Source organism: Danio rerio, chromosome 14 (assembly GCF_049306965.1).
Source record: "Danio rerio strain Tuebingen ecotype United States chromosome 14, GRCz12tu, whole genome shotgun sequence".
In the NCBI taxonomy this organism is placed as follows: Eukaryota; Metazoa; Chordata; class Actinopteri; order Cypriniformes; family Danionidae; genus Danio; species Danio rerio.
Genome location: NC_133189.1, coordinates 8,247,559 through 8,271,824, shown reverse-complemented (window position 1 = coordinate 8,271,824; position 24,266 = coordinate 8,247,559). Strand labels below are relative to the sequence as shown.

Genomic DNA, 24,266 nt, shown 5'->3' with positions numbered 1-24,266 from the left:
CTAAAGTCTCAGTGTCTTCCACAATCTTTAAACAGATTATTTGACACACCCCTAGGTGTCTCCTTTTAACCCCTGACCTTTCTTGGATAAGTTTTGAATCTAGGTGGTCCTGTTATTCTTGGCTCTCAGCCCACTAGCTCGTAAGCAATTCATACCAGAGATGTCCTTCATAAATGCAACTTATGCAAAAGAACTAAGTGCTTACATACATTATCATGATAGCATAATAACTTGATAATATGTTACTCACTCTAGCTTCTGACACATAGCTTCATATGAATGTTTAACATATATAATCAGTGCTTTACATATTCAGTTATTCTACACAATCAGTCATTCTCCAGCATAGCCTTCTCCTAATGTTGCTCCTGTGCAGGCATACTTATCTTACACACACATACCACAGTATTTGTACCACAGGCTGGCCTGTTTGCTGCAAACACTCCATACTTTTTGGGAAGAGAAAATTAGAAAATGAACTGCTTTACGCTTAAAAAATACGTCACTCTGAGAGAATTGAAAATCTTCTCAAACAACAGCCTAAAACATTATGAATGATAGAAAACCAACTCCCACCATTTTATTCATTTTTCAAATCTCTGCTCTAAAGCACCACATTTGCCCAGTAAAGCGAATGTTACAATAGCACCAACAGGAAAGGCAGGTATAGTAAGTCCCCATCTGATTGGTCAAATTTGGATATTAACTTACGCATGCACTATATAATTGCTTAGAGCACAGGTGTCAAACTCAGTTCCAAAAGGGCCGCAGCTCTGCACAGTTTAGTAATTAAACCATAATTAAACACACCTGATAAAACTAATTGAGTCCTTCAGGCTTGTTTGAAACCTACAGGTAAGTGTGTTGGAGCAGGGTTGGAACAAAACTGTGCAGGGCTTCGGCCCTCCAGGAATTGAGTTTGACACACCTGGCTTAGAACATAAAATAAATATGATTTATTTTAATTACACTCCTCTACTATACAGAAATTGCATATACTATTACCATGATAATTTATTTTTGTTTTTACATTTAGTTCAGCCCTAATAGACAGACAGACAGACAGACAGACAGACAGACAGACAGACAGACGTCAACATTTGAAGTAAATCAAAACAGTTTAAAGTTGTCCTGAAACTGTTGAATACCTACTCTTGACTCGGGGCAAATTTGACATTTGTTTTGACCCACTTCAAATGCTGGCTAAACGTTTTACATGAATTTAGAAAACATTGAACATTAAATGTTGTATTGTGAGCAAAGATGCAAGAAACAATCGAGTTAGTCCTTGTGTTAGATTTGCCATGTCTGTGCGTGGGTTAGTAAATCAGTAGTCTCACCTGCGCTTCCCTTGATTCTCCTTGAGTGTATGTTTGTGTGTGTACAACACTGACCTTCTCAACAGTGTCTTGTTTGGAGTTGTTCCTTTTCCTTCTGGCTGGTGGTTCTGGCTCTAAATGAGGCTCTTTGTGTGCAGGACTCAGGGTCTACATATGAGACTGTGTGTTAGTGCAAGTAACGCTAGCCTTACTGTTAGGGACTTCAGAAGTTCAGAAGAGAGAGAGGGTGTGCGTGAGTGAGTGTGTGTAAGGGCCAAAAAGTCTGTTGTTTGGATTCTATCAGAAAGGGTTTCATCTAGAAGTGTGCGGGAATTAAATCGCCTTTGGATTTCATGTCTTTGATCACACTTCAGCTCAAAATAAAAGCGCTGCAGTCAGAAAGTATTCACACTCCATTGTTTTGCATTTTGTCATGTTAAAAATCTGAATATTTTAGCTGTGTTTTTATTACCCTGTGTTAATGCACATTTTAAAATATTGAAAACACAAAATCTCGAATAAAATCCCTCAATTCGCTAAAAATATTGTGGCAATTATGGACAAAAATGTTTTTTGTTACAAAATGCTTAAAGATCTCTGTAACTTAACTTTAAATTGAACAACAAATGTGAGGTTTGCCGCAAAAAAATCTGAATCTAAATCACATTGGGATGTTTCTGGAATTACAGACCTAAATAAAGGTCTTTTTATACATAAAAAAGTAGTATTTATGGCAATCAGGCAGCCATGTTTCATGCAACATGTTTTCATAAAAGGCAAACGTACATCTCTAATTTAGAAATGACTTATTCTTCAGATGTTTCTCAGTAAATTACCTATTTAGTAGAATTCAATACTGAAAAATTAGAGTTTGAGTTATTTGAATGCAAACATTGAGAAAAAAAAACACCAGTTTTCAGCCGTTATTTCGGTCGTATAGTAATTTTTTTAAAAACCCCAAATCAGAGAAAGTTGAGACAGCATGGAAAATGCAAATAAAAAAAGAAAGTAGTGATTTCTGAATTTACTTTGACTTGTTTTTTATTGCAGACAATACAGTTAACATTTAAAGTGTTCCTCATGTTTTTTTAATAAACAAATATACCAATTTTGGTTCCCGCAACACATATCAGATGCCTCTGAGCTCAGAAAAATTGACGGCGCTTCTGGACACTGTTAACATAGGGCTTCCTTTTGGCACAGTACAGTTTAAATTGGCATTTGTGGATGTAACTACATATTGTGGTGCTTGACAAAGGTTCGCCAAAGTAGTCCTGAGCCCATGTGGTGATATCGCTAATAGATGCCGCCTGGTGGATCAGAGATCACGTTAGTTCAGTTTAGGCTTCCACCCTTGTCTTTTACGCACAGCACTTCCTCCAGATTTCTTGAATCTTTTAACTATGTTATGCACTAATAAAGGTAAAATATCCAAACGGCTTCTTTGCTCCTAAAGGACTAGACCTTTCTTGGATGCTGCTTTTGTACCAAATCATGATTACAATCACTTGTTGACATCACCTGTTCCTAATCATATTATGATTTAACTAATTTACCTGATTACTAGCCCTAGTTTCAGGTCTGAATGACAAGAAAGGATGTATATTTACAAATGAAATGAAGTTGACCAGGCAAAACATGAAATATTTTGTGTTCATATTGTCTCCAATAAAATACAAGTCAAAGTAAATTTGGAAATCACTACTTTCGTCTTATTTGTGTTTTCCATACTGTCCTAACTATTTCTGATTTGGAGTTATTTGGTTCCAAATCTCAGGGAAACATGGAATAGTCAATAAATAAATCCATGCCATTTTGCCTTTCTATCACTATTTTTGTTCTTTCTTCAGAAAAATATAAACAAATGCAAAATTATGTACTGTGGAAATATGCATTTATTTAATACTGAATGTCTTTTTTTCACATTAGTCTACAGTACATAAATATAAATAAAAAAAAGTCATAATGTAAAAATGCAAGTTTTCTGAATACTTTCTGAACGCACCTTATGTTAAAGAAACTTACAATGTCTTCACATTGTGACATTTTCATGACAGTTAAACATCTGGCTCTTATTTTGGGGTGAAATGTGAGTAGACAGTTTTTTTTTACAAGACTTAAAATTCACCATATTAATAAATTGATATTATATGTATTTGGACAGTGACACTTTTCCTGCATTTCAGCATTTTAAATAAAACTTAGTTCAGCAACTAAGTGTTAAAATGACTATTTGAGCACAGCCATACCATTAAGAGCCAGAAAATCAATTTGTGCAGATTACCTGAGAGCATTACAACAACGTCAGACTCAGTCGCTGGTCACAAATCTATTTTGTGTGCATTGATGGCCATTAACTCTGCAGCCTAGAGACATTACGAGTTATATTTCCTGATGACGCTTCAATTTAGCCTCTCATTCATTCTCAGTCAGACTGAAATAAGGTGAAGTTAAAGATATTGGCTGGTCTGTGCCATTGTGAGCCAAATATTTGAGGCAAATGGTTTTATCTTGGTAAAAAAGTGTTTTTAGAATTCACGCTGCTTCTATAGAAAGCCAATCCCACAGTGTCAACCTCATAAATAAAGCTGCATGCTGTGATGCACAGGAAGCAGTTTTTTTTAAACTCTTCTTTCTGCGACTTCCTAAACCATTTCACTGTCCGCGATACTTCATTTCAGATGTCCACAGACACTTTGATGTACTTTGATGTCCTGTCTTTGAGACATGAAGTCTCAAGCTTGCTTTGTGAAAAACACCCCAGTCTATATCCTGGAAAAGGATCAAGAATCTTGTTTTTTTTTCTAGAGGTATATATTTTTTTCCCTTACTGCACATGATTTTCACTTAATAGATCATTGTTGTTATTGTTAACTAAAGATTTAAAATCAATATATGAAATAAAATAAAATACATTTTGGATGAAAAATACACACAAAAAAACAATATCTATTATTGAATATATGAAAAGAAAACATTCAACTAGACATGGGAGGATAATCGATTTCAAGGTATACCGCGGTTTGGAAGTGTCAAGGTTTTTAAAACCGACAAAATTTTCTGTTATACTGTTGCTACGGTATTTGTAAGTTGTTTTTTAAGCACAACAGATATCCAAAGATGCCATTTTAAAATGCAAAGAAATCTGTGTTTTTGAAACTAATGAAGACAGCAGAAATCAATGAAAGAGGAAAAAAGTTTTTGTTTTTTACTCAGACATTCAAAAATAATACATTTTAGAGGAGTAATCACGATACCGTGAAACCCTCATATTTTTATACAAGATTATGCAGGAGCTGCGATGATGACACCGATGTTAAACGATTGGCTGGATTCACCGCTTGACAACAACCACGCGCGTTTCGTGTTTTTTATTGAACAACTTCCGTCTCAAAAATTTCAAAACAAACAATTAACTTTTTATGCCATCTCTATTTTGTATACATCTTGTATACTTATTAAAAGATTACAAATATTTTACTGCAGTAGCATCTTTCGTTAAATAATGCGTTTATAAGGGTAAAGTGTAGCTCACTTATTTTGGGAATGTCCATTTGTTCAATCTTTTTGGATTAAAGTTCTTTTTTAAAATGCTTTCATTATCAAAAGTAATCTTAGTTTTACATTAATATATATTGGAAAGCTTTATATTTAACATTGTAAAAAAACATAAACTCCTTTTTAGCAAACTCAAAGAAGAAGTATTAGCCTAAAAAGTGAACTCCTATAATTTGTGCTTATTGCTTTGTATTTAATAGACCTATTCGTTGATATTTATTTACTTTTAATGTTTCTATTACCCTCTCGTTTCCCCTTACTTCTCTCATGCACTTGTTATACAGGCTACTTAAATTTAATAAATTATTTCCTTGTTGTTTAAAAGCTATAGTTTGTAGAGACTGTATTCTGTTTTATTAGTACTGTAAATCTATTGTAGTTAAAAATCAAAAATAAACGATGATGATGCCATGTGATCGCAATTTTGAGCACTGAAGTGTTCGGCTTGACAGCTCCGTTTTCAACTCCGCCCCCACCCCCGCCTGGGCTCAGCTAATCTTGTGGATCGCCGGCTGCAGCCGTAGTTTAAGTCGGCACATAACGCACATTTTGAAAGCAGAATATCTGACTTCAGCATTGTTTTTCCGATAAACAAGAATGTTCACTTTGCATGTTTCTTAAATATCTGCAAACATTTTATGGTATTTTTATGAATTAGAAGAGTCAAAAACTTACAAACAGCACCTTTAATTATTAGGAACAAAAATGTGCGCTAGCAAAATAAACACTGTAATTTTTTATTTCACACAGACTTAAGTGTCACTGCCCAAAAGTTTGAAGCTGAAATTGTGTTATTGAATATGTTTCCTAATTGTGTGCGATGTGTGTCTGAGTGCTGATATTCCTCCAACCTTCTCCACAGCATCTTGTTTCCACTCGTGGTTTGTATGTTTGTGTGTGTTTGTGATGATTTGTGTGTGTGTGTGTGTGTGTCTCTAACCTTCTCATTGGGGTCTTGTTTGCGGTTGGCTTCTCTTCCGCGCAGGCTCTTGGTGCTGATGCCCGACTCTGACGTCTGCATGATCAGCTGAGTGGCCAGGAACTGCTGGATCTGCTCCAGAACGTCTCTCTGCATCTCCAGGGCCATGTGATAAACGTCGTGATCCGAGCTGTTGTACATCACTGCGTTCTGGAACATCAGCATTATGTCCCGCTGGAACTCGGCTGTGGTGCGGATCTGGCCAGACTCGATGTTCTTCTTGATGGCTGAGAGGTCCATTGGTCTGAATGAGAGGGGGGGGGGAGAGCATAAACTATATGCTAAAAATCCTATAATGTTTCCTGAATTTACCATTTAAAAGTACCATTATATTTTAATAGGTATACAAGGCTGCATTTACACTGCATGGTTAAAGTCACCCAATTCCTTTTTTTTCTCCCATGTGGCACAGTTTGGATATGGCTCATGTACATGTAAGCAGGAAAAAAATTCACATGGATTACAATTTACTGAAATCAGATTCAGGCCTGGTTCATATGTGCGAATTCATGTCTGCAGTATAAGCAGGTAGATCGGATTTTAACCTGTCAATGCGAGTCGTGCATCATTACAAACCGTAGCGAATGACATCAACTCTGATGCTTTAATTTCAGAACAGACATCAGAATAGACAAACTCTCATATACTAGGGCAAAAAAAGCTTTTATACTGTCATGTAGCACAAGTATTTAAGGATGTTAACGAGAGAGCGTGAGCACAACATCCTCCACAAGAAAATATAAACTAAATTAATACTATTGCTTACAAACCGTGCATAAATCACCCCATGAACATGCCATTAAAATCCCCATTGTTTTAAACAAGCCTTAATTTAAAGATGGACAATTGAAAAAACTTTTCTGTCAAACTACAGTAAAACAACTTGTCAAAAAAATAATTAAATAAAAAAAATTAAACCCTGCGAACAGATTAAATACTTGAATGGAGAAATGGACAGTCGGTCAACGACCACTCTTCATTACGCCATTTGCTATGTGCACTGTAAACGCAGACATAATACAAGTCACTTTAAAAAAGATAATGTAAGAAGGTCATAAAAAAAAATCAGATAGTCAAAAAATCTGGACTATCAAGATCTGCAGTGTAAATGCAGCCTAAAATTTTAGTATTCAAAGAGCATGTCTAATTAATATAAATTATCTAATAAATAGCTTATAATTGAGCAAATCAAATTAGTTTTATTCGGTTTATTTTTTTCTAAATTCTAATTTTTAATAATTAAAAGGAATTATTTTAGAAATGTTCTCATTTAAAATTGTCTGGATTACCTTTAAATGTTTGAGGAAATTTTAATAATTAAAAGATGAACTCGTGTTATACAATTTCATTATAAAACATACATATGCATACATTTATTTATTTATGAGTTATGCATTTGATTAAGATTTAAAACAAGTATACATGGGTATATGATTTAATTCAAAATTCTGTATTTTTATGTACATTTACTTGTAAATATTATAAATGTATTAATTACTTGTAAATTTATTCATTTATAACCTTGCAAAGTTTGTGAAACTCTTTTTCTATTATGTGTTCTATTCACATTTTCAATATTATTTATAAGAGGATGTCATCTTGGTACCTGTGTACAATGCTGTGATACCCTGGCGCGATGTCATCAGACACAGGCTGCAGAAACACACTTGCATACCTGAAACAAAACCATGAATGATGCTCATGATAAATATTATAACAGATTATAACAAAAGTGTCGGCTACATTTGTGAACAAAAGAGCTATTTTGGTCATTCTCCATCCAAATAAAATTTGCACATAAAGCCATAAAACATATTTAAACTTTAAATGAACATAACAAATGTAAGAAAGTGCCTGGTTGTACCACTAGTTGGTTATTTTTAAAGGTTCAAGACACCCTGGTGTACATTTTTTGAGATCTTAACAGTATTATGTGTGTTGAGCATCATTTAAGACAACGTAAGCACCTGTCAGCTTTAATTGTGGGGAAAACTGGATCATTTTGAGCTTTTATCAGCTAATTTCATCTTCCGGGTTTAAAACAATTTTTGGGGCGGGATTAAAATTGGTGACGTAGCGTGAATATGCTAGTGGAGTGATGCGTCGGTTTCTCATTATTATTTATAGAAGAGTTTTCTTATCCTTTTAGAATACCCTGCTTCTCAATTTTTCATGAGATCACGTGCTTTTCGAAAGCAAGTCAGACCTGCCAAGTTGTAAGACCCAAAGACTGGGTGAGACCGTGTCCACGCACGGCACGGACCTTATGTGTTGGTTTCCATGATCCACAGGGTTTGTTGATGTTTCTCCCTGCGATTCTGTCAGGGCCGATACAGCTAAGTTGTTGGTTTGCAGCAAGCAATTTTGTTCGAAAGAGCTGTACGAGAATTAGAGAATGGCGGACTTTGTTTTTTTATCAGTTGAGTTTGTTACCATTCATACACCTCACCTATATCCGTGCTGCTGTGTTTGCCGGAAATCTGGATAATTTTAAACATAGGCAGTGTTTATGATTGGAATAGACAGGGCAAGAGACCTGCTGCACTGCTTTCCACTGTGTCTGCATTAAGACCCGCGGATTGAGGAGGAGAAAAGTCCTCAACATTTATAGTGTTTATATAAACACGATTATCTTTATGATGATATAATAAATTGTAGTTATGTTTATATGAAATTACAAATAACAAATGTAGCCGGACATTAAATAACTTACTGTTTATTTCTTTGCATTTTTACTTTGTAAACTATAAAATCCTGGGTCTCCTTATAATTTGTCTCACCTTTTGTAAACCAACTGACAACAGTTCTTCGCTCCCCTCTTTTTCTCCTGGTCTACTGGCCACACCCACTCCTGCCTCTGCTCGCAGAGCTCTACGCTCATCTCGGATCATTTTTTTAAATAAATCTGAGGTAGACTTGAACCAAATGGGATGGGAGAGCGGCATTGCCATTTAGTCTTGCTGTTACTTTTGCTCTTACCTATTATTTTTTGCCTTTTATTTGAATTTAAATGAATGAAAATTAAAACAATATATACTAAAATTAAAATAAAATATATTATTTAAGTTGCATTTCTGAATTGTCTGTAATAAAGTTGCAGCAATGGAGCAAAACTAATGTCGGGATATTTTTTAGTATTTTCGAAGATGTTTGGGGTGTTCAGCAATGTGTACTTCAATTTAGAATTAACGCAGCGATGACTTGTTGAAATGAAACAAACGAATGTCCAGTTTTAATGTCGCCATCAATATTAACAATGTGTGGGTCAAATTGCAAGTTTGTGGAAAAATAGCAAGTATCATGGTTTTAGCAATATAAACATATTCTTTTCAGTCACATATGTTACATAGAATACCAAGATAAGGGTTATTCCCTTCGAAATATTGCTTATGTAACAAAATATGCTATTTACATGTCGTTTAGTCTAGGCTGCAGGGAGCCATCAGCAGGAGAGCTAAAGAGACACATGCAACTGAGGAACTACGGAATCTGCAGGTTGGTCCTTATCATTATAATGGTGGAGTTCAATGTGAAAAGCTGACCTGTGATTGGCTGCTGCTCGCCACACCAACATTATAGCTTTCTTCCAGATCTTCTGAGCCTGTAAGGCCTCCTGATCTTCACTACACATGGAGCTGAGAGAGAGAGAGGGGGGGGGGGGGGGGGGGGTTTACATTATTTAGTATTCTCTATTTAACAAAAATATTACTTGTATAAAAACATTTTACTCTTTTTTTGTGTACATTTACAAAGAAGAAATGCTAAACATAGCTTATTTTCAATAACAGAACAAAATACACTCCTATAACACCATATTTCTTTACAAGTATTAACAAGTATATAGCTTTATAAAAACAAAAACCAAATAAAAGCCTTGATTTAATCATAGCAGCAAATACCCTTTTAACGAAATATTTAGTCTTTATCTTAATTGTTTCTCTTTTGCATTTTTTGCTTTTCCCAAACTCAAATTTAACAACTGATATTGAGTGAGAGAGATGTTAATGTCAGACAAAGGATCAAAATATCACACAATTGAACAAATTAAACATACAACTGTGATGAGGCCGGGCTGCTGGCGGTGGAGTCTGCAGTGGTGTAGCGCTGCGAGTGACTGCCGTATCCATCCTCACTCTCACTGGCAGGAGGATCCACCTCGGAGAGATAGGGGCCCTCGCCATCACCATCGCCACACTCCTTCATCTCCATCCCTTCATCCACATCTACCTCACTGCCTCCATCCTCCTCCTTCACTTCCTTCAGTCAGAGAAAAATGTCAAAAAGAGATATTAAGTTAACATTTTTGTTTTTATTCCAACTGTTGACAGGATTTTATTTAATGAAGTGCTGTTACTTGTAATTTCACGTGTAACTTGCTCAGCCATTTATGGTATTCATGATGAGTAGTTGTGGCAAATGGAGTGTTGTTGGAACGTGATGCGATGTTTGTGGTCTAACAATTTTTTACAGTACAGTTTAGTGTTGGAAAATGAGTTTCCTCTCACAGGGATTAATAAAGTTTTCTATTGTAATCTCATACATTCAGTTCTGTTTGTCGAATAAATGCAGGGAGTTGTAAACTGATGAAGTCCAAAACTAAAATAATTTTAAAAACATATTACAAATTATATATATATAAATATATATATATAAAACCTAAATAAAGTGTTCAGTAAAAAATAAGTAAAGGATAATCAATAGATTTGAGCATTAAATGATTTTAAATTCACTACATGGAGGCAAACAACTGCCCGATGTAAAGTGTCATTGAATTGCTGTGTTACTATGGTTACTTATATTTTAGGGAATGGCATTCATTTAAAAAATATGACCAATGCCGACTCTAACTGCTTGTGCATTAAATGATTCTATTGCAAACCTTCCAGCCAATCGAAATCATCAGACCATGGAAAAACAACTCATATCATGAGTTACCAATATCATGTGTTAGCTACCTCTTCGCAAATATTTTGAGCATATTTGAATAACGCCTTCTGCAGCACCTCGCACATGAGCACCACATTTTAAGATGTTGTGTAAAGGTAAAACAATTCCTTTTTCACACATCAGCGCTCATTAATGTCAGTTCCAGAGCCAAAGAGAGCCAGTCTGGCCAGTTCAAAAGGAGCAAACCAGTAAGAAAAACTCGGATGTGGAACAAGCTATGCAACCTTCTGTTTAAAGTAGCAAATTGATTGAACCATTTCTGAGCGCTGCATCTCTAATCCAGATGTTTTCGATTGGCTCCTAAATTGCAGCACTGTAGTGGTCTTTGTGATTGGCACATCTGGACTGTGAGTTAGCGGACATTCATGCGGCATTAATCAATCAGGAGCTTGATTATGACCTGTTAGCACCTGTTGTTGGTGTTCCGACGGGGAAATCCTCCTGCCGACACGGGCCAACAGCTCATCAAACTGGGCTCAGCTCAGTCAGCAGTAAAACTGAAAGCTTTCATCATCTAAGTATAGTTTCTAGAGTTGGTGAACTCACAGCTGAGAGCTGGGATAGCTGGGTGCACCTCTGAATGGATCTAGTGGACTAGGAAGACAAGGCACCAAACAAATCTACGCTTTTTTCAGCCTTTCTAAAGCACATAAAACGCAGCTACTATTTCAATAAAATCCATGTTAGCCATTTAGCACTGAAACTAGTCTCACCAGGCAAAGAGATGCCCTGTCCATGACACAAATCCCCATCTATTGTGAAGTGAATTTGACACGTAAATGAAGCAAAAGTTAAATGCTCATGAGTCTATTTACGCACAAATAGTGATTTATTTGAGTAAGTTACATATGGTTGGAATGCCCCATCAGTTATGTGTGGCTGGCATGCAGCTATCAAGCTATTTGACTTTCTAAAATGTTTAAAAAGCCCCTATTATGAGTTTGAGAATTACCTTCCAATAGGGATGTCACGATTTCGATTTTTAATCGAAATCGATCGAAATTTATGCTCAATTTCGATTATCGAATCAAAAAATAGAATCGTCGATGCTGCCACGCCCTTATGTCACATCAGCTTGGCTTGCCAAGCGGGAAAAAAACAGGCTTGTTGAAGTGCCTGTTAAACTACAGAAGCAGGACACCCGTCGACAGAGCTTAAACCCTCTCCTCTTTCAATGAAGTCGCCGGTGTGGAAGCAAGTTTCCAGCGAGTTATGTTGACAACGTTCGTGTTGTCGACAAAAAAAAAAAAAAAAACAGTTTTGCAAGCTCTGCTATGTACGCATTACGTACAGTTCGTCCGATACACAACACCGACATCGCGATCCTCCGCTGCCCCCGTTGCAAATCCGCTCGCGAAAAGTACACACTCAGGCCCTGTTTACACTGTCTTTGTTTTTAAATGGCATTTTAGAATGACAACGATTTGACATCCACAGTGGCGTGTAGCATTTCTGAGCAGCCCTCCTTCCTCTCTACCTGTGAAAATGCAGATCACATGACCACACAGACGCACACACAGCCATATGAGCTTGAGACAGCGGGTCCAGGCAGTCAGAGGACTGCTTCAATCTTTCACTCACTTGTACTTTGTCATTTTAGCGAACACCTTAGATACTGTTGGCTGGTTCCTGTTGGTTGTGCGTCTTTTTTACCGACGCCATTATAACGACACAGATCACTGCCTATTCACGAGTCCCGCAAAAAAAAGTGATTGACAGGTGGTAATTATGTGTGTATCTTGCCTTTATTCATTTACTGTTTGATTTGTTTATAGGTAAAACAAAGACCATGCAGGTCAGGTAGTTTAAACGGTAGGCTACAAATAATTAATTGGTCATTAATTAAGTATTCATAATCGAAAATCGAATCGAATCGTGCCTTTAGTATCGAAAATGTAATCGAATCGAGGATTTGGAGGATCGTGACACCCTTACCATCCATGTAGTGCATAAAAGCTCTAAGTAAAGTAAAATGTCCAGCTAAGGCTTAAATCTGAGAGTGGAAAGTGTTTAAAACTATTGATTCATTTATAAAAGGGTCGACTCCTAGTACTTCAAATGAACGCTAAGGCGTGACATGGATACGAAACTTAAGCTCAGCCCAGTTGCTGCGCGTGCAAACCCAGGAAAATCGAAACCTGCGGTCCCGCCTACTAGCACAGTAGCAAAGACACACGCTGTAGCAGACGCCGGTTAAATTAACCGCAGGTATGCTCACACATGCACTATGCACTCTGACTACTTCTATATTGTTGATAAGCTGTGCTGGGCATTTCGCTATGACTGGCTCGATTTTATTGTTATACAACTTATAAATTAGTCATGTCAATTAAAAAATACTTTTGATTAGCATTGTACATAAAGGCATACTTTTCATTTTGCTTTGCTAATACCTTTGCATCTTTTGCTGAGGCCGAGCTATCTTCTGAATCCAGACAGGGTGTCACGGTCTCTGGCTGAACCCAGTCCTCCCCTTCACACTTCACAGCTGGACTCGGTGTTCTGTTCTCCGGCTGCGCTGTTTCCTCCACACCCCCTTCACCCTCTCCTCCCCTCTCGACCTCTGTCTTAACCTCTGAGTCCTGGCTCTGCTCTGTTTCCGGGGCAGAGGGCACCTCAGGCTCCTCTGTCACTCCCTCAACTGCTTCGGTTTCTGTAGCCTCTTCTACCAGAACCTCCATTTCTCCCTGCACAATTGCAGAGTTCGGGGCACTCTCTGCGCCCGCTGGGATGGCACTCTGCTGGATCATAGGCTCTGGTTCGGCTGCCTTAAATGTCTGTGATTCCCAGGGGCTGGTGAGGGGGTGACCTCCGACTGCTGGATCCTCACAGAGGGAGAGAGCTGCCTCCACTGCCGCTGCGTCCAGAGCCTCCACAGGGTCGTCCACCTGAAATAGAGGTAATGCTTTCAGACATGTTGATATGTAATCATTCAATATACAGTGATGCACAATATTGATATGGTGGGCACTTTAAAATACTGTGAATAATTATTTATTATTTAACCCTTGTGTACTGATTGACCACCCTTTCGTTATGTTGGTGGCTGTTTTTGCCTAAATGACTTCTACTAGAAATTACTTTTTTGACTGCAAAGCCATGACACCATTTAATTATGCATTCTTGATTATTGGTGGTTTTCCCTGTTGGGAAGTCTCAGTTTTACTGCTGATCATCAGTTGGCAGCATTACCCTTTAGATCGGCCTGTGCAAAAGCGTTTCTTGCTGTTATTTTGAGTTCTCTGGAGTAAAGCAGCAGGTTATAGTATGTTCATAAATACACTTACTATGTTTACTATGTTCTAAGAGTTGAGCTGCTTTTCTAAGGCCTGTTTACACTAATGCCTTTTAGTTTAAAAACGCATAAGTTTTGCTACGGTTACGCCATCCGTCCACACTACGCCAAAGTTTTTGAGCGCCGAAAACTGAGCGTTTTGGAAATGCTGTAGAGGCCGCTTAACGCTGCTGCTCCGTCTCAGTGTGGATGGGAGAAAACTGAAACATCTGAAAACAGAGGCGGGGCTGCCGACATTCACCTCTCTGATTGGGGCTTTTCATCAATATTAAGTAGCCTACACGCAGTTAAATTTCTGCATCCTCTCCTTGTAAGTTCAGACTTGGAAAGTTTAATATGGAAAACAAACTCACGAGGACATGTCGGGTAAATCTCTAGAAGGAAAAGTGTACTGTATAACCTTATTCACATCACCCTGGCTACGCTGTTTTACATTATCATGAAAACATGATTTAAGGAACTGCCTATTTTCATTTTGATATTAGCAACTTAACAGACAGCAGAAATGTTGAGGCGTCGTGCAGCATATATGAGCGTCATCTTTATCTTGTGTGGATATTTATGACAAGACGGAGCCTATAACATCAATGCCTCCTTCCATTTACATTGAAAACATGAAACATACCCTCTCTTTTGGTGAATATCAGTTTCAATAATCAATATTGACCATAATAAAAGTGTAACGTACAATGAGTTTATACATTTAAGAAAAATGAAAGAAATTAAAGGCAAGCGATCAGTCAATATGCAGAATGTACATGGTTACATTAATAATTAACTTATCTTTGCGCTTAGCCAAAACACGTTACCTGTGAACAAGTAATAGATTCAAAAGACCAAAGTCGGGGAATATGTCGTTAGATAAAGACAACAAGATGAATAAAATATCACATTTAACAGATATAGTAAAATTAGATCCAGCGGGAGATGCTCGATGAGCAGTCTGACGAGCAGAGCTCTCATCTGGGTAGATATGCTGCAGCGCATGCTAGAGTGTGTGTGTTTGTGTGGTTACGTGATGTGTGTTTCAGTCATTTTGGTGTAGACAGAGAGTTGTTTAGAAACACTGGGTGAAACGCTAGTGTGGACGCGGACCGTTTTTATTCTAAAACGCCGATTTAAAACTAAAACCAATAGTGTAAACGGGGCCTAAGACATATGAAGATAAGTGTGTGCAACAGTCTCACACTCACACATAACTCCATATGGAAGGCAGAAACTAATCTTTTTTTTGCACTGATGATCAACAGTAAAAAAAAAAAATCTGTAAATGATTTTGTATGTGTATACCTTCTCCTCTATAATTGCAATGATGTCTCCCACAGTCTCTAGGTCCAGTTCGTGGCCCATATATGACACTGACACCACTGTGTCCTCCTCCACCAGCTCCGTCTCTTTCCCCTCCACCTCCGCAGGTGTGGATGAACCTGCCATTACAGCCTCAGCTCCAGAACCTTCAGCGATGGCTGCATCTCCTGCACACATCAACAAACACCACTTTAAACCATGTCCTAACAACACACAACAAGATTCCAGAGACAAGCAACTTGTCTGTCTGCACCAAAAGTGACGTGACATGACTGAAACATTTTACTACCGTCTACTGCACTCTCAAATAAATGGTAAAGGCTTTTAATCTAATGAATATGCAGTATATTAATGCTCTTTAATATTATTGATAGGTTACTGAATGACTAATGTTGTTGGTTTGCACTGTGGAGTCACAGTTCTCACTTACGACACTATCAAATCATCTGCTAGTTCTTTCATTTTCAAGATCTGAGGTGAACTATCTGCTGCTGCTTTCAGTAGCATGAGAATGAATGTCGCATAAAATGGTATTTAAATTCACATTGGTAACATTTAACATTGAATAAAGCACATAATCTATACCTGAAGTGATATTTGTCACAGTAGTATACGTTGTTGTTCTGCTGTGGAAAAGAAAGCATTTTTAATCTAGAACTAGAGCTGTGTAACTGAACGAAAATTCGGTTTCTATTTCAATTTTGGCTTCTAACGATTATGAAAACACATTAATCGAGATAAACGATAATTGCATCATTCTTTAATAAACCGCCCCCTTTCCAGTTGTACACATTTGTTGCTCTGCAACATGACTAAAAGCATGTACTGTACTGTAACTTTTGCAGCATGGGATGCACATCTTTCATTAATGAACATTGAATCGTTCATGTTTTAAAAGCGCAAATGAGACCGCATGCGTGTACGCTCAGCCTTAGAGACGAGAAGAGCATACACTTCTAGTCATCTTAATGTGAGCCCTTTAATGGGCAAATAGGTATCAAAACGCAAAAATTATTTATACTAACCCTCATTTTTATAATAAACAAATGAGTTTAGAAACAAATGACATGCGAAAGAGAAACCATTAATCAGAACCACACTGATCATAAAGTATATATATATATATATATATATATATATATATATATATATATATATATATATATATATATATATATATATATATATATCTCAATAAGACTTATGCAATATACACTACAAAATAAAAGTACAAAAACTCTCACGGGGGAGTTCTCTCCCCAAAGGGTTTATGGACTCTTTATATATAAGCATGTACTATTGTAAGGTACTGACCCAGCTTTAGTACAATTTTTGTAAAATAACAGACATGGCTAATATTTTAGTTTTTTTTTTTTTTTTTTTTTAATTTTTCTATTATTTTTTTTTAAGGAAATAAAATTTTTATGCAGTCATGCACATGTTTTAACAGCTAATACCTCAGTGATTTGACGCTTTACAAAAGTTGTAGACACCTTTACCAATATCAAAATACATTTGATGCAAACTTAATATAAACAGCCAGTTATTAGGAAACCTGAATAGGTCTACTATAATAAAGAAAATCCTCTCTAAAAATAAAAACTACATAAATTGCTAAATACTTTTGACACATGAAAGTGTAAAGCTTTCAGGCCAACAACACATGTGGATAGTTATGCGTATCATATTTAAAAAACAGAATACTATGCATTTTTCAAATTTTGCTCACATGGATAATTGAATATTAATCAGATGATGTAGCTGTGCTGTCAGCCAATCGTTGCATTGCTGATCATGTTTTCATGAATTGACAAATCAGTCCTTCACAACACATGCAGTGATCTCAGATTAGTTCATCCAGACATTTTAATCTGACTTGAAGCGCCGCCGCGTGCACCCTGACAGAAACCCACACCCAGAATTCCAAAATGCATGGCGCTGCGTCAGCGTTCCTACGTCAGGTTGCGGTCGCTCTGAAAACCGCTCCAATTGGTCCACCATTATTATGTTGTAAATTGAAAAACAAGCACTGGGTGTGTTTATATCACCCCAATATGACAATCTATACACTATACTTGCACACATGTCTGTCCACACAGCTTAAAACGATTTTTTTATCATAGGTGCCCTTTGAGCAAAAGTTAGCACCAGTCAGGTTTAATTGTAGGGATAACTGGATAATTTTGAGCTTTTGTCAGCTAATTTCATTTTCCGGGTTTAAAATGATTTTTGGTGCGAGATCAAAATCTGTGAAGTAGCGCAAAACTGCAAGTGGAGTGATGATGCGTTGGTTTCTCATTATTATTCATAGCAGAGTTTTCTTATCCTATGAAAAGACCCTGCTTCTCAATTATTCATGACTGCATGTGCTTTCCGAAGGCAAGACAGACCTGCCAAGCTGTGAGACCCTATGTTGATGACTGGGTGAGACCGCGTCCACGGACCCTGCATACAGCACACAGTACTTAGCTGTTTAAGAAGAGTCTTATGTGTTTGTTTTGTTGCACTAGGTTTGTTGCATGTTTTTCCCTGCAATCTTGTCAGGGCCGATACAGCAAAGCTGTATGCGTGCAGCAAGCATTTTTGTCAGGAGAGCATTACGAGAATTGGAGAATGGCGGACTTTGTCTTTTATCAGTGGAGTTCGTTCACATTGAGGGTGCTTTCACACCTGTGAATCGATTCAGTTGTTCCGAAACAGAGATTACAAATGTTACATTGTTGCTCTTTGCTCTTGGAGTGGTTCGCTTTCACACTGCAAAGTTTCTAATCGGACCAAAAGAGCTAAAACAAGTCACGTGCGAGTAAACTCTCCTCACATTGGTCAGAGTGTCAGGATTTATTTTGCAGCGTCCGGCTCAGCTGTCAGGAGAGGTGGTGGTTTGGTGGTGATTGACAGGGTGCGCGCGACGTGTCTGAGGAGAGATGCGGTGGGGAGGGGTGTGAAGGGTGCTCGACGATGCCTATTTGAGGACCGGGAGGGAGACGCCAGATTACCGGAAGATCATCACTCGTTTGCGGGCATCCGGAGACTCGCGAAACTTCCTGCCATACTCATAATTCTCTCTTCATATAGCCATAAGCCTATTACATATTCATAAAACACTGTGATATAACCGCGCTCGGATCAGATCGCTTTCTCACTGCAATCGAACCGCTCCAGGGTTCGTTTCAATCGAGCCGAGACCACCTCATTCAAGCGATCTCGGAGCGATTACTTTGTTGCGGAACTGGGCTAACTGGGCAATGAGACACGTTCTGAAACAAAAGTGTAGGTGTGAAAGCACCCTTAGACACATCGCCGTGCTGCTGTGTTCGCCTAAATCCTCCAGATTACCAGCAGGGCTAATGGTTGAAATAGGCAGGTCAAAAAACTTGCTAAAAGTCTGCATTCAGACCTGAGGATTGAGAGAGAAATCCTTATTTATAGTGTTTATATAAACACAATTATCTTTAAAATTATAAAAAAATGTGGTTGTGCGTGTATATGAAACTCTGAAAAGCACATGTAGCAGGGCATTAAATTACAGTTTATTTCTTTGCATTTTAACTTTGTAAATTATAAAATCATGCATCTCCACACGGTTTGCGTATTAAATTGTGAGCCGACTGACAACAGTTGTTCGCTTCCCTCCTTCTCCCTTGCTCTGCTGGCCACGCCCATTATGATGCATTTTTTGAAATAATTCTGAGATAAGACTTGAACCGAAAGAGGGGGGTTTCATGGCCCTCTAAAAGATCCTGGATCTGTCAAATTATTTTAGATCATTTAAGTGAGGTATGAAGACCTGACCCCAGGAGTTTAAAAACAAGTCAACAGGTTTGAAAAACTTCAACAGTCAAACAACAGTTCTAGGATATAATCATAGAACTCCAGTAATGGCATTGAGAGTTTGAGAAATTTGTCATAGGATGAGGATGAAGTAGTGCACATAACATGGCAAACAGAAAACAGTCTGCCTGAGCAAAAACAGACCAAGAGAGCACTAAAGAGAGGAAACAGAGACCTGATTTGGGCACAGAGAGGTGGTCCGGGGCTGGAGGGACCACAGTAGGGGGCTTAGGGGGATCAGCACTCACAGGCTGCTGTGCTGGGGTGACGCTCTCCAACAGACGAGATAGAGTAGGAGCATCTGACAGAGACACACACATATAGCGCTACAAACACACACTCACTATAGCACAAAGCTACCTGCACACTGCTCAAAACTACAGTTTTAATGTAACACACAAGCATGAAATCTAAAAGTGGCATGCAGAATGACTAAAGAAAAAGCGCTAAAGCACATTAAAACCACAACAAACAGTGCAACTCAATATTGAGCTTGTTCACTGTCACAAAACGTGTATAATACTGAGGAAAGACGCTTTTAGAACAAACAGAAGGAAGAGTTTCTGTTTACCTGCTGTGATGTCTTGGGTAGCAGGGAGAACTGTTGCAGAAGTGTGAAGCTCGACTGCATGAGAACCATTACTCAAACCTGTGGCCACTTCACCTTCAACCACCTGCATTAACCACAGACAAACTCTCCACTTCAGTAAATGATTCTTTAACCAAAAACAATTAATTTGCATACAGGATTAGTATGAAATTATTAGTTTATAATAGAAGTTTGATAATGAGAAGTTTGAATGCACAGATGTTTTGGTCTGCAATTGGCTGTTGGTTGTTAAAGGGTCATGAAACCCTAATGCTGCATTCACACCATATGCGGAAGAAGCATCAAGCACGAGTGATTTACATGTTAAGTCGATGAAAAGAAACGAACGAGGTGGCGGGAATGGCGCAATTGATGCATTGCGCGATTGGCACGCTTAATGAAAATCAGAACTTCAGTAGACATTTGCGCTGTGGTAACCAATCAGGAGCTTTTCTTGTAGGAGCGTGCGCCTGACGTAGAGCCTGTTGTTGGTGTCCTGGGGGGGAATCCTCCAGCTGACACTGGACAACGGTGAATCAAACTAAGCTTGGCTCAATCTTAAGGAACCGCTGAAAGCCTCCATCATCCAGGTATAGTTTCTGGAGGAGTGGATGAACTCACAGAACTGGGTTCACCTCTGAAAGGATCTAGTGAACTCAGACACGGCTCCAAATGAATCTACACTATTTGTCAGCCTTCATAAAATAAATAAACACCTATTCTTGCAATAAAATTCATTTATTTGTTTTCCATTTATTGTCATTGTGGCATAAATTTCTGAATTCTTTCCCCCAAAAAAGCTATTCAAGTTAGCCAATTAGCAACGAAGCTACAGTCATTGGGCAGACAGAAGCCCCGCCCAAGACCCGAATCTGCATCTATTGCTCAGTGAATTTGACGCACGAATAAAGCGAGTAAAATCAAAATGTTCACGTGTCTATTTACACGCGAATAGCATGATTTATCCACACATACTGCATCTGATGTGAACACAGCATAAAACACATTTTTTTTTAGATATTAGCTATGTTTCCATTTACCTATTTTCATGCACACTTTGGATTAGCACATAAATAGTTGCTTGCCATGGTGCGCCACATCTTTACATTGTTTTCCAATTATTGTCATTGTGGCATAAATTTCTGAATTCTTTCTCCCAAAAAAGCTATTCAAGTCCACTGGTTAAATTATATTTAACACTAAATATATTGCAGAAAAACTAGATACAGCAATAGTTTTTTTTTCCCCCAACATTGTTAAAAACCACAAAAACTTTCTGTAGAGGCTTTTTCGACTAATTATTGAACAATATTACAATAATTTTGATAATAATAATATTTTATAATAATTTTCCCCCTCTAATTTCCAAATTTACAATGCATGTAAGACTCTTATTTTAAAAACAGCAGCGGCACGGAGGTTAAGGCTTGCTGTGGTGCACCATATCTTTAGATTGTTTTCCATATATTGTCATTGTGTCATAAATTTCTGAATTCTTTCCCCCAAAAAAGATATTCAAGTCATCTGGTGAAATTGTATTTATCGCTAAATATATTGCAGAAAAACTAAATATCGCAATATTTGTTTTCCCCAAAACTATGTAGCCCTAATGTTGACAACCACAAAATCTTTCTGTATAGGCTATTTTGAGTATTTATAGAACAATATTACAATAATCTTTGTTCCTCTAATTTCTAAGCTTAATATGCATGCAAGACTCTTATTTTGAAAACAACAGAGGCAGAGAGAATAAAGCTTGCTGTGGTGCACCACATCTTTACATTAGAAAAACTAAATATCGCAATATTTATTTTCAAATATTGTGCAGCCTTAATAATGAGTACCACAAAATCTTTCTGTTGAGGCTTTTTTTTTTTTACTATTTATAGAACAATATGAAGTAGACAAGAAAGTAGGGTTAAGAAATGGGCCAGGGACATGGCACAGTCCAAATCCTGTTTGCTGTGACATGTGCCTAAAATCCAAAGGCTTAAATGTTAAGAGCTTTACAGTGTCCCTCACTAACTCACCAGTCTGGAGCTGGCAGCAATGAGACTGCCCTTCTTCAGCAGTTCAGACAGCAGCGGGGAGGGAGGAGGTGTGGCTTTCGGAGCAAGGTGTTTCTTCTGTGGAGAGTCGTCCACCAGAGAGCTCAATCCTGACTCTTTAGGCCCTGGACCCATGACATCTGAGACAGGCATGAAGACGGTCACTCCTTGAGCCTGGATGGACAAATCATGAGTTTGAGATCTCAGGGTGCTTTCACACCTATAGATCGATTGTCTTGTTCAAAAACAGGGATTCAAATTGTTACAATGAATACATTTACATGGACACCAATATGCTTAATTTAACATGAGTAAGAAGACAATATTCTGATTAAGAGTCTACCACCATGTAAAGAGGGTTTTTGATGACATAATCAGACTAAAGTGATAATCGAACTAAACAGAAATCCAATTAAGACATGTGGAGTAATTCTATTGCATTGACCTTATTAAATTGCAGTACAGCCATGTAAACACTGGAATCAAACTATTAAAGTTTTGTAGTACTTTTCGCCACATTTTTTGCTGCAGGATGCACATATGGTAGCTGTCAGACAAACAAATGAGAATGGCTTCAAGCAAGAAAGCACATTTTTGGTGTGAGCACAAAACTGACAATGCTGAGAATTCTCCCACTGGTTCTTAATGTGTACTCTCATCCAGTACCTTAAGTTTGTAACGAGCACATGAATGTAAAGTTAGCGAATGTGATAGCAGAGGTGGCCTGTTGCTTGAGAATTTGTATCCACCATCGTCTGTTTGCATGCATAGTGTGAGAAATTAACTGCAGATGAACTTGTCGCAATATTAAAAATGAAAGCCCAAAAACACATATATTCCTATGAGAAACGTGAACAGTTGTAGTGTGAAACGCCGAAGGAGACTAGCATTGAATGCTGACGTAATTACGTTAATTGAACTATGTGCTACAACATGTAAAACGCGAACATGAAAGGAACATTGAAAGAGCAGCTCATGCAAACGCTTTAATCATATTATTGTCTTATTCAGATTAAAGTAAATAATTAGATTGCTGATGTCCATGTAAACAGTTACTGTTGCTTAGTGTTCTTGGTGCAGTTGGCTTTTACACAGCAAAGTTTCTAAAAAGACCAACATAGCTGAAACAAGTCACATGCGAGTTAACTCTCCTCATGTTGGTCAGAGTCTGATTTATTTTCCAGGATTCTGCTCAGCTGTCATTAGTCTTTATTTTAATTTATGAAGCTGAGAAATGACATAAGCGAAAAGATGCACTTTCATTTTGAATGGTGAAACCCACAGTGAATGCGCAGATCGAGGGGTGGGGGTAAGAGGAAGGGCTAAGGAGTAGAATTGGGATTGGGCCTAAGTCAGCTTCAAGTCATGGAAACTCACCATGGGACTGGCACAGGATTCATCCGTCATTGGCTGTGATGCGTCTGGCTGTAAAATGTCCATGCTGGGAGAGCTAGCGCCGGGCGGCGAGCGTACCGTCACACTGGGAACTCTCTTTGGTGTGTTCTTAGCTGCCTGACGAACTGGAAAGAAACAAAATGTTATACGTTAATAATTATGCAAAATGAAACAATGTTTCACTGCTGAAGCTCAAAGCAATAAAAACTCATTTCCTAGGACAAAAAATCCAATGTGTGTGTGAAATAAGCAGCATGCGGCAAGAAAGATGATTAGAAAACACATTTGCAATATGTTGCACCATTGAACTAATATAATCGAAACTTTTGTGATGACGTTGTCTTATGAAAGTGCCGAGTAAATGAAAGCCTCACTCTGATAGGCTGCCTCAGTTGCCCTTTTTTTTTGCTCCGCCTCCTCTTCTTCCTGCTTCTTCTTTCTGTTAAAAGACAAACAATCCCATCATGACATGAGCACACACATGCTAGATTTGAGCTGAATTTGAATTACACAATTGGGTAACAATTATTTCTCTGTATTCAGCTTTGACTGTAATCATAATGCAAAAACTTGACACTTCAAATCAATCACTGCGTCCCAAATGGCACACTATACACCAGGGTTGCTCAACCCTTTTCCTGGAGATCTACCTTCCTGCATAGTTTAGCTCCAACCTTGGGCAAACGCACCTGAACCAATTAATTAGGACCTGAACAGCACTTGATAATTACAGGCAGGTGTGTTTGATATGGGTTGTAACTGAAATCTGCAGGAAGGTAAATCTCCAGCAACAGGGTTGAACACCTCTGCTATAGACTGATTTCACACGGCCGCCATTTTTAAAAGCAAAATCAAGGCTGCTGTGAGAAGAAACCCGAAAGTATTGTTGGGAGTTACATGGGAACATTGTGTATCTGGCTGTATATCTTATCAGTGAAGAGAAAGTGACACAATTTTATTATTTCACCGCCTTCCGAGTGACCCGAAGGTCCGTTCT

At 38.0% G+C, this 24,266-nt stretch overlaps 1 protein-coding gene across 19 annotated transcripts in view; it reads right to left on the bottom strand.

Annotated features, from left to right (window-relative positions):
* Positions 1 to 24,266, bottom strand: part of brd8b (bromodomain containing 8b) — a 42,416-nt gene that overhangs the window by 8,939 nt on the left and 9,211 nt on the right. For 6 of the 19 annotated variants that reach the window (NM_212777.2, XM_017358993.3, XM_073921213.1 and 3 more), the window contains exons 7-18: positions 23,644 to 23,708; positions 23,252 to 23,394; positions 21,857 to 22,048; positions 19,809 to 19,911; positions 19,413 to 19,538; positions 15,389 to 15,573; positions 13,197 to 13,691; positions 9,911 to 10,113; positions 9,399 to 9,491; positions 7,463 to 7,531; positions 5,818 to 6,100; positions 1,395 to 1,487 (exon numbers count right to left, since the gene is read on the bottom strand). In NM_212777.2, the coding sequence (NP_997942.2) occupies positions 1,395 to 1,487; positions 5,818 to 6,100; positions 7,463 to 7,531; positions 9,399 to 9,491; positions 9,911 to 10,113; positions 13,197 to 13,691; positions 15,389 to 15,573; positions 19,413 to 19,538; positions 19,809 to 19,911; positions 21,857 to 22,048; positions 23,252 to 23,394; positions 23,644 to 23,708 (2,050 nt within the window). The remainder of the gene's footprint in view (positions 1 to 1,394; positions 1,488 to 5,817; positions 6,101 to 7,462; positions 7,532 to 9,398; positions 9,492 to 9,910; positions 10,114 to 13,196; positions 13,692 to 15,388; positions 15,574 to 19,412; positions 19,539 to 19,808; positions 19,912 to 21,856; positions 22,049 to 23,251; positions 23,395 to 23,643; positions 23,709 to 24,266) is intronic. The other 13 variants (XM_073921214.1, XM_073921216.1, XM_073921219.1 and 10 more) reach the window with 3 other exon arrangements.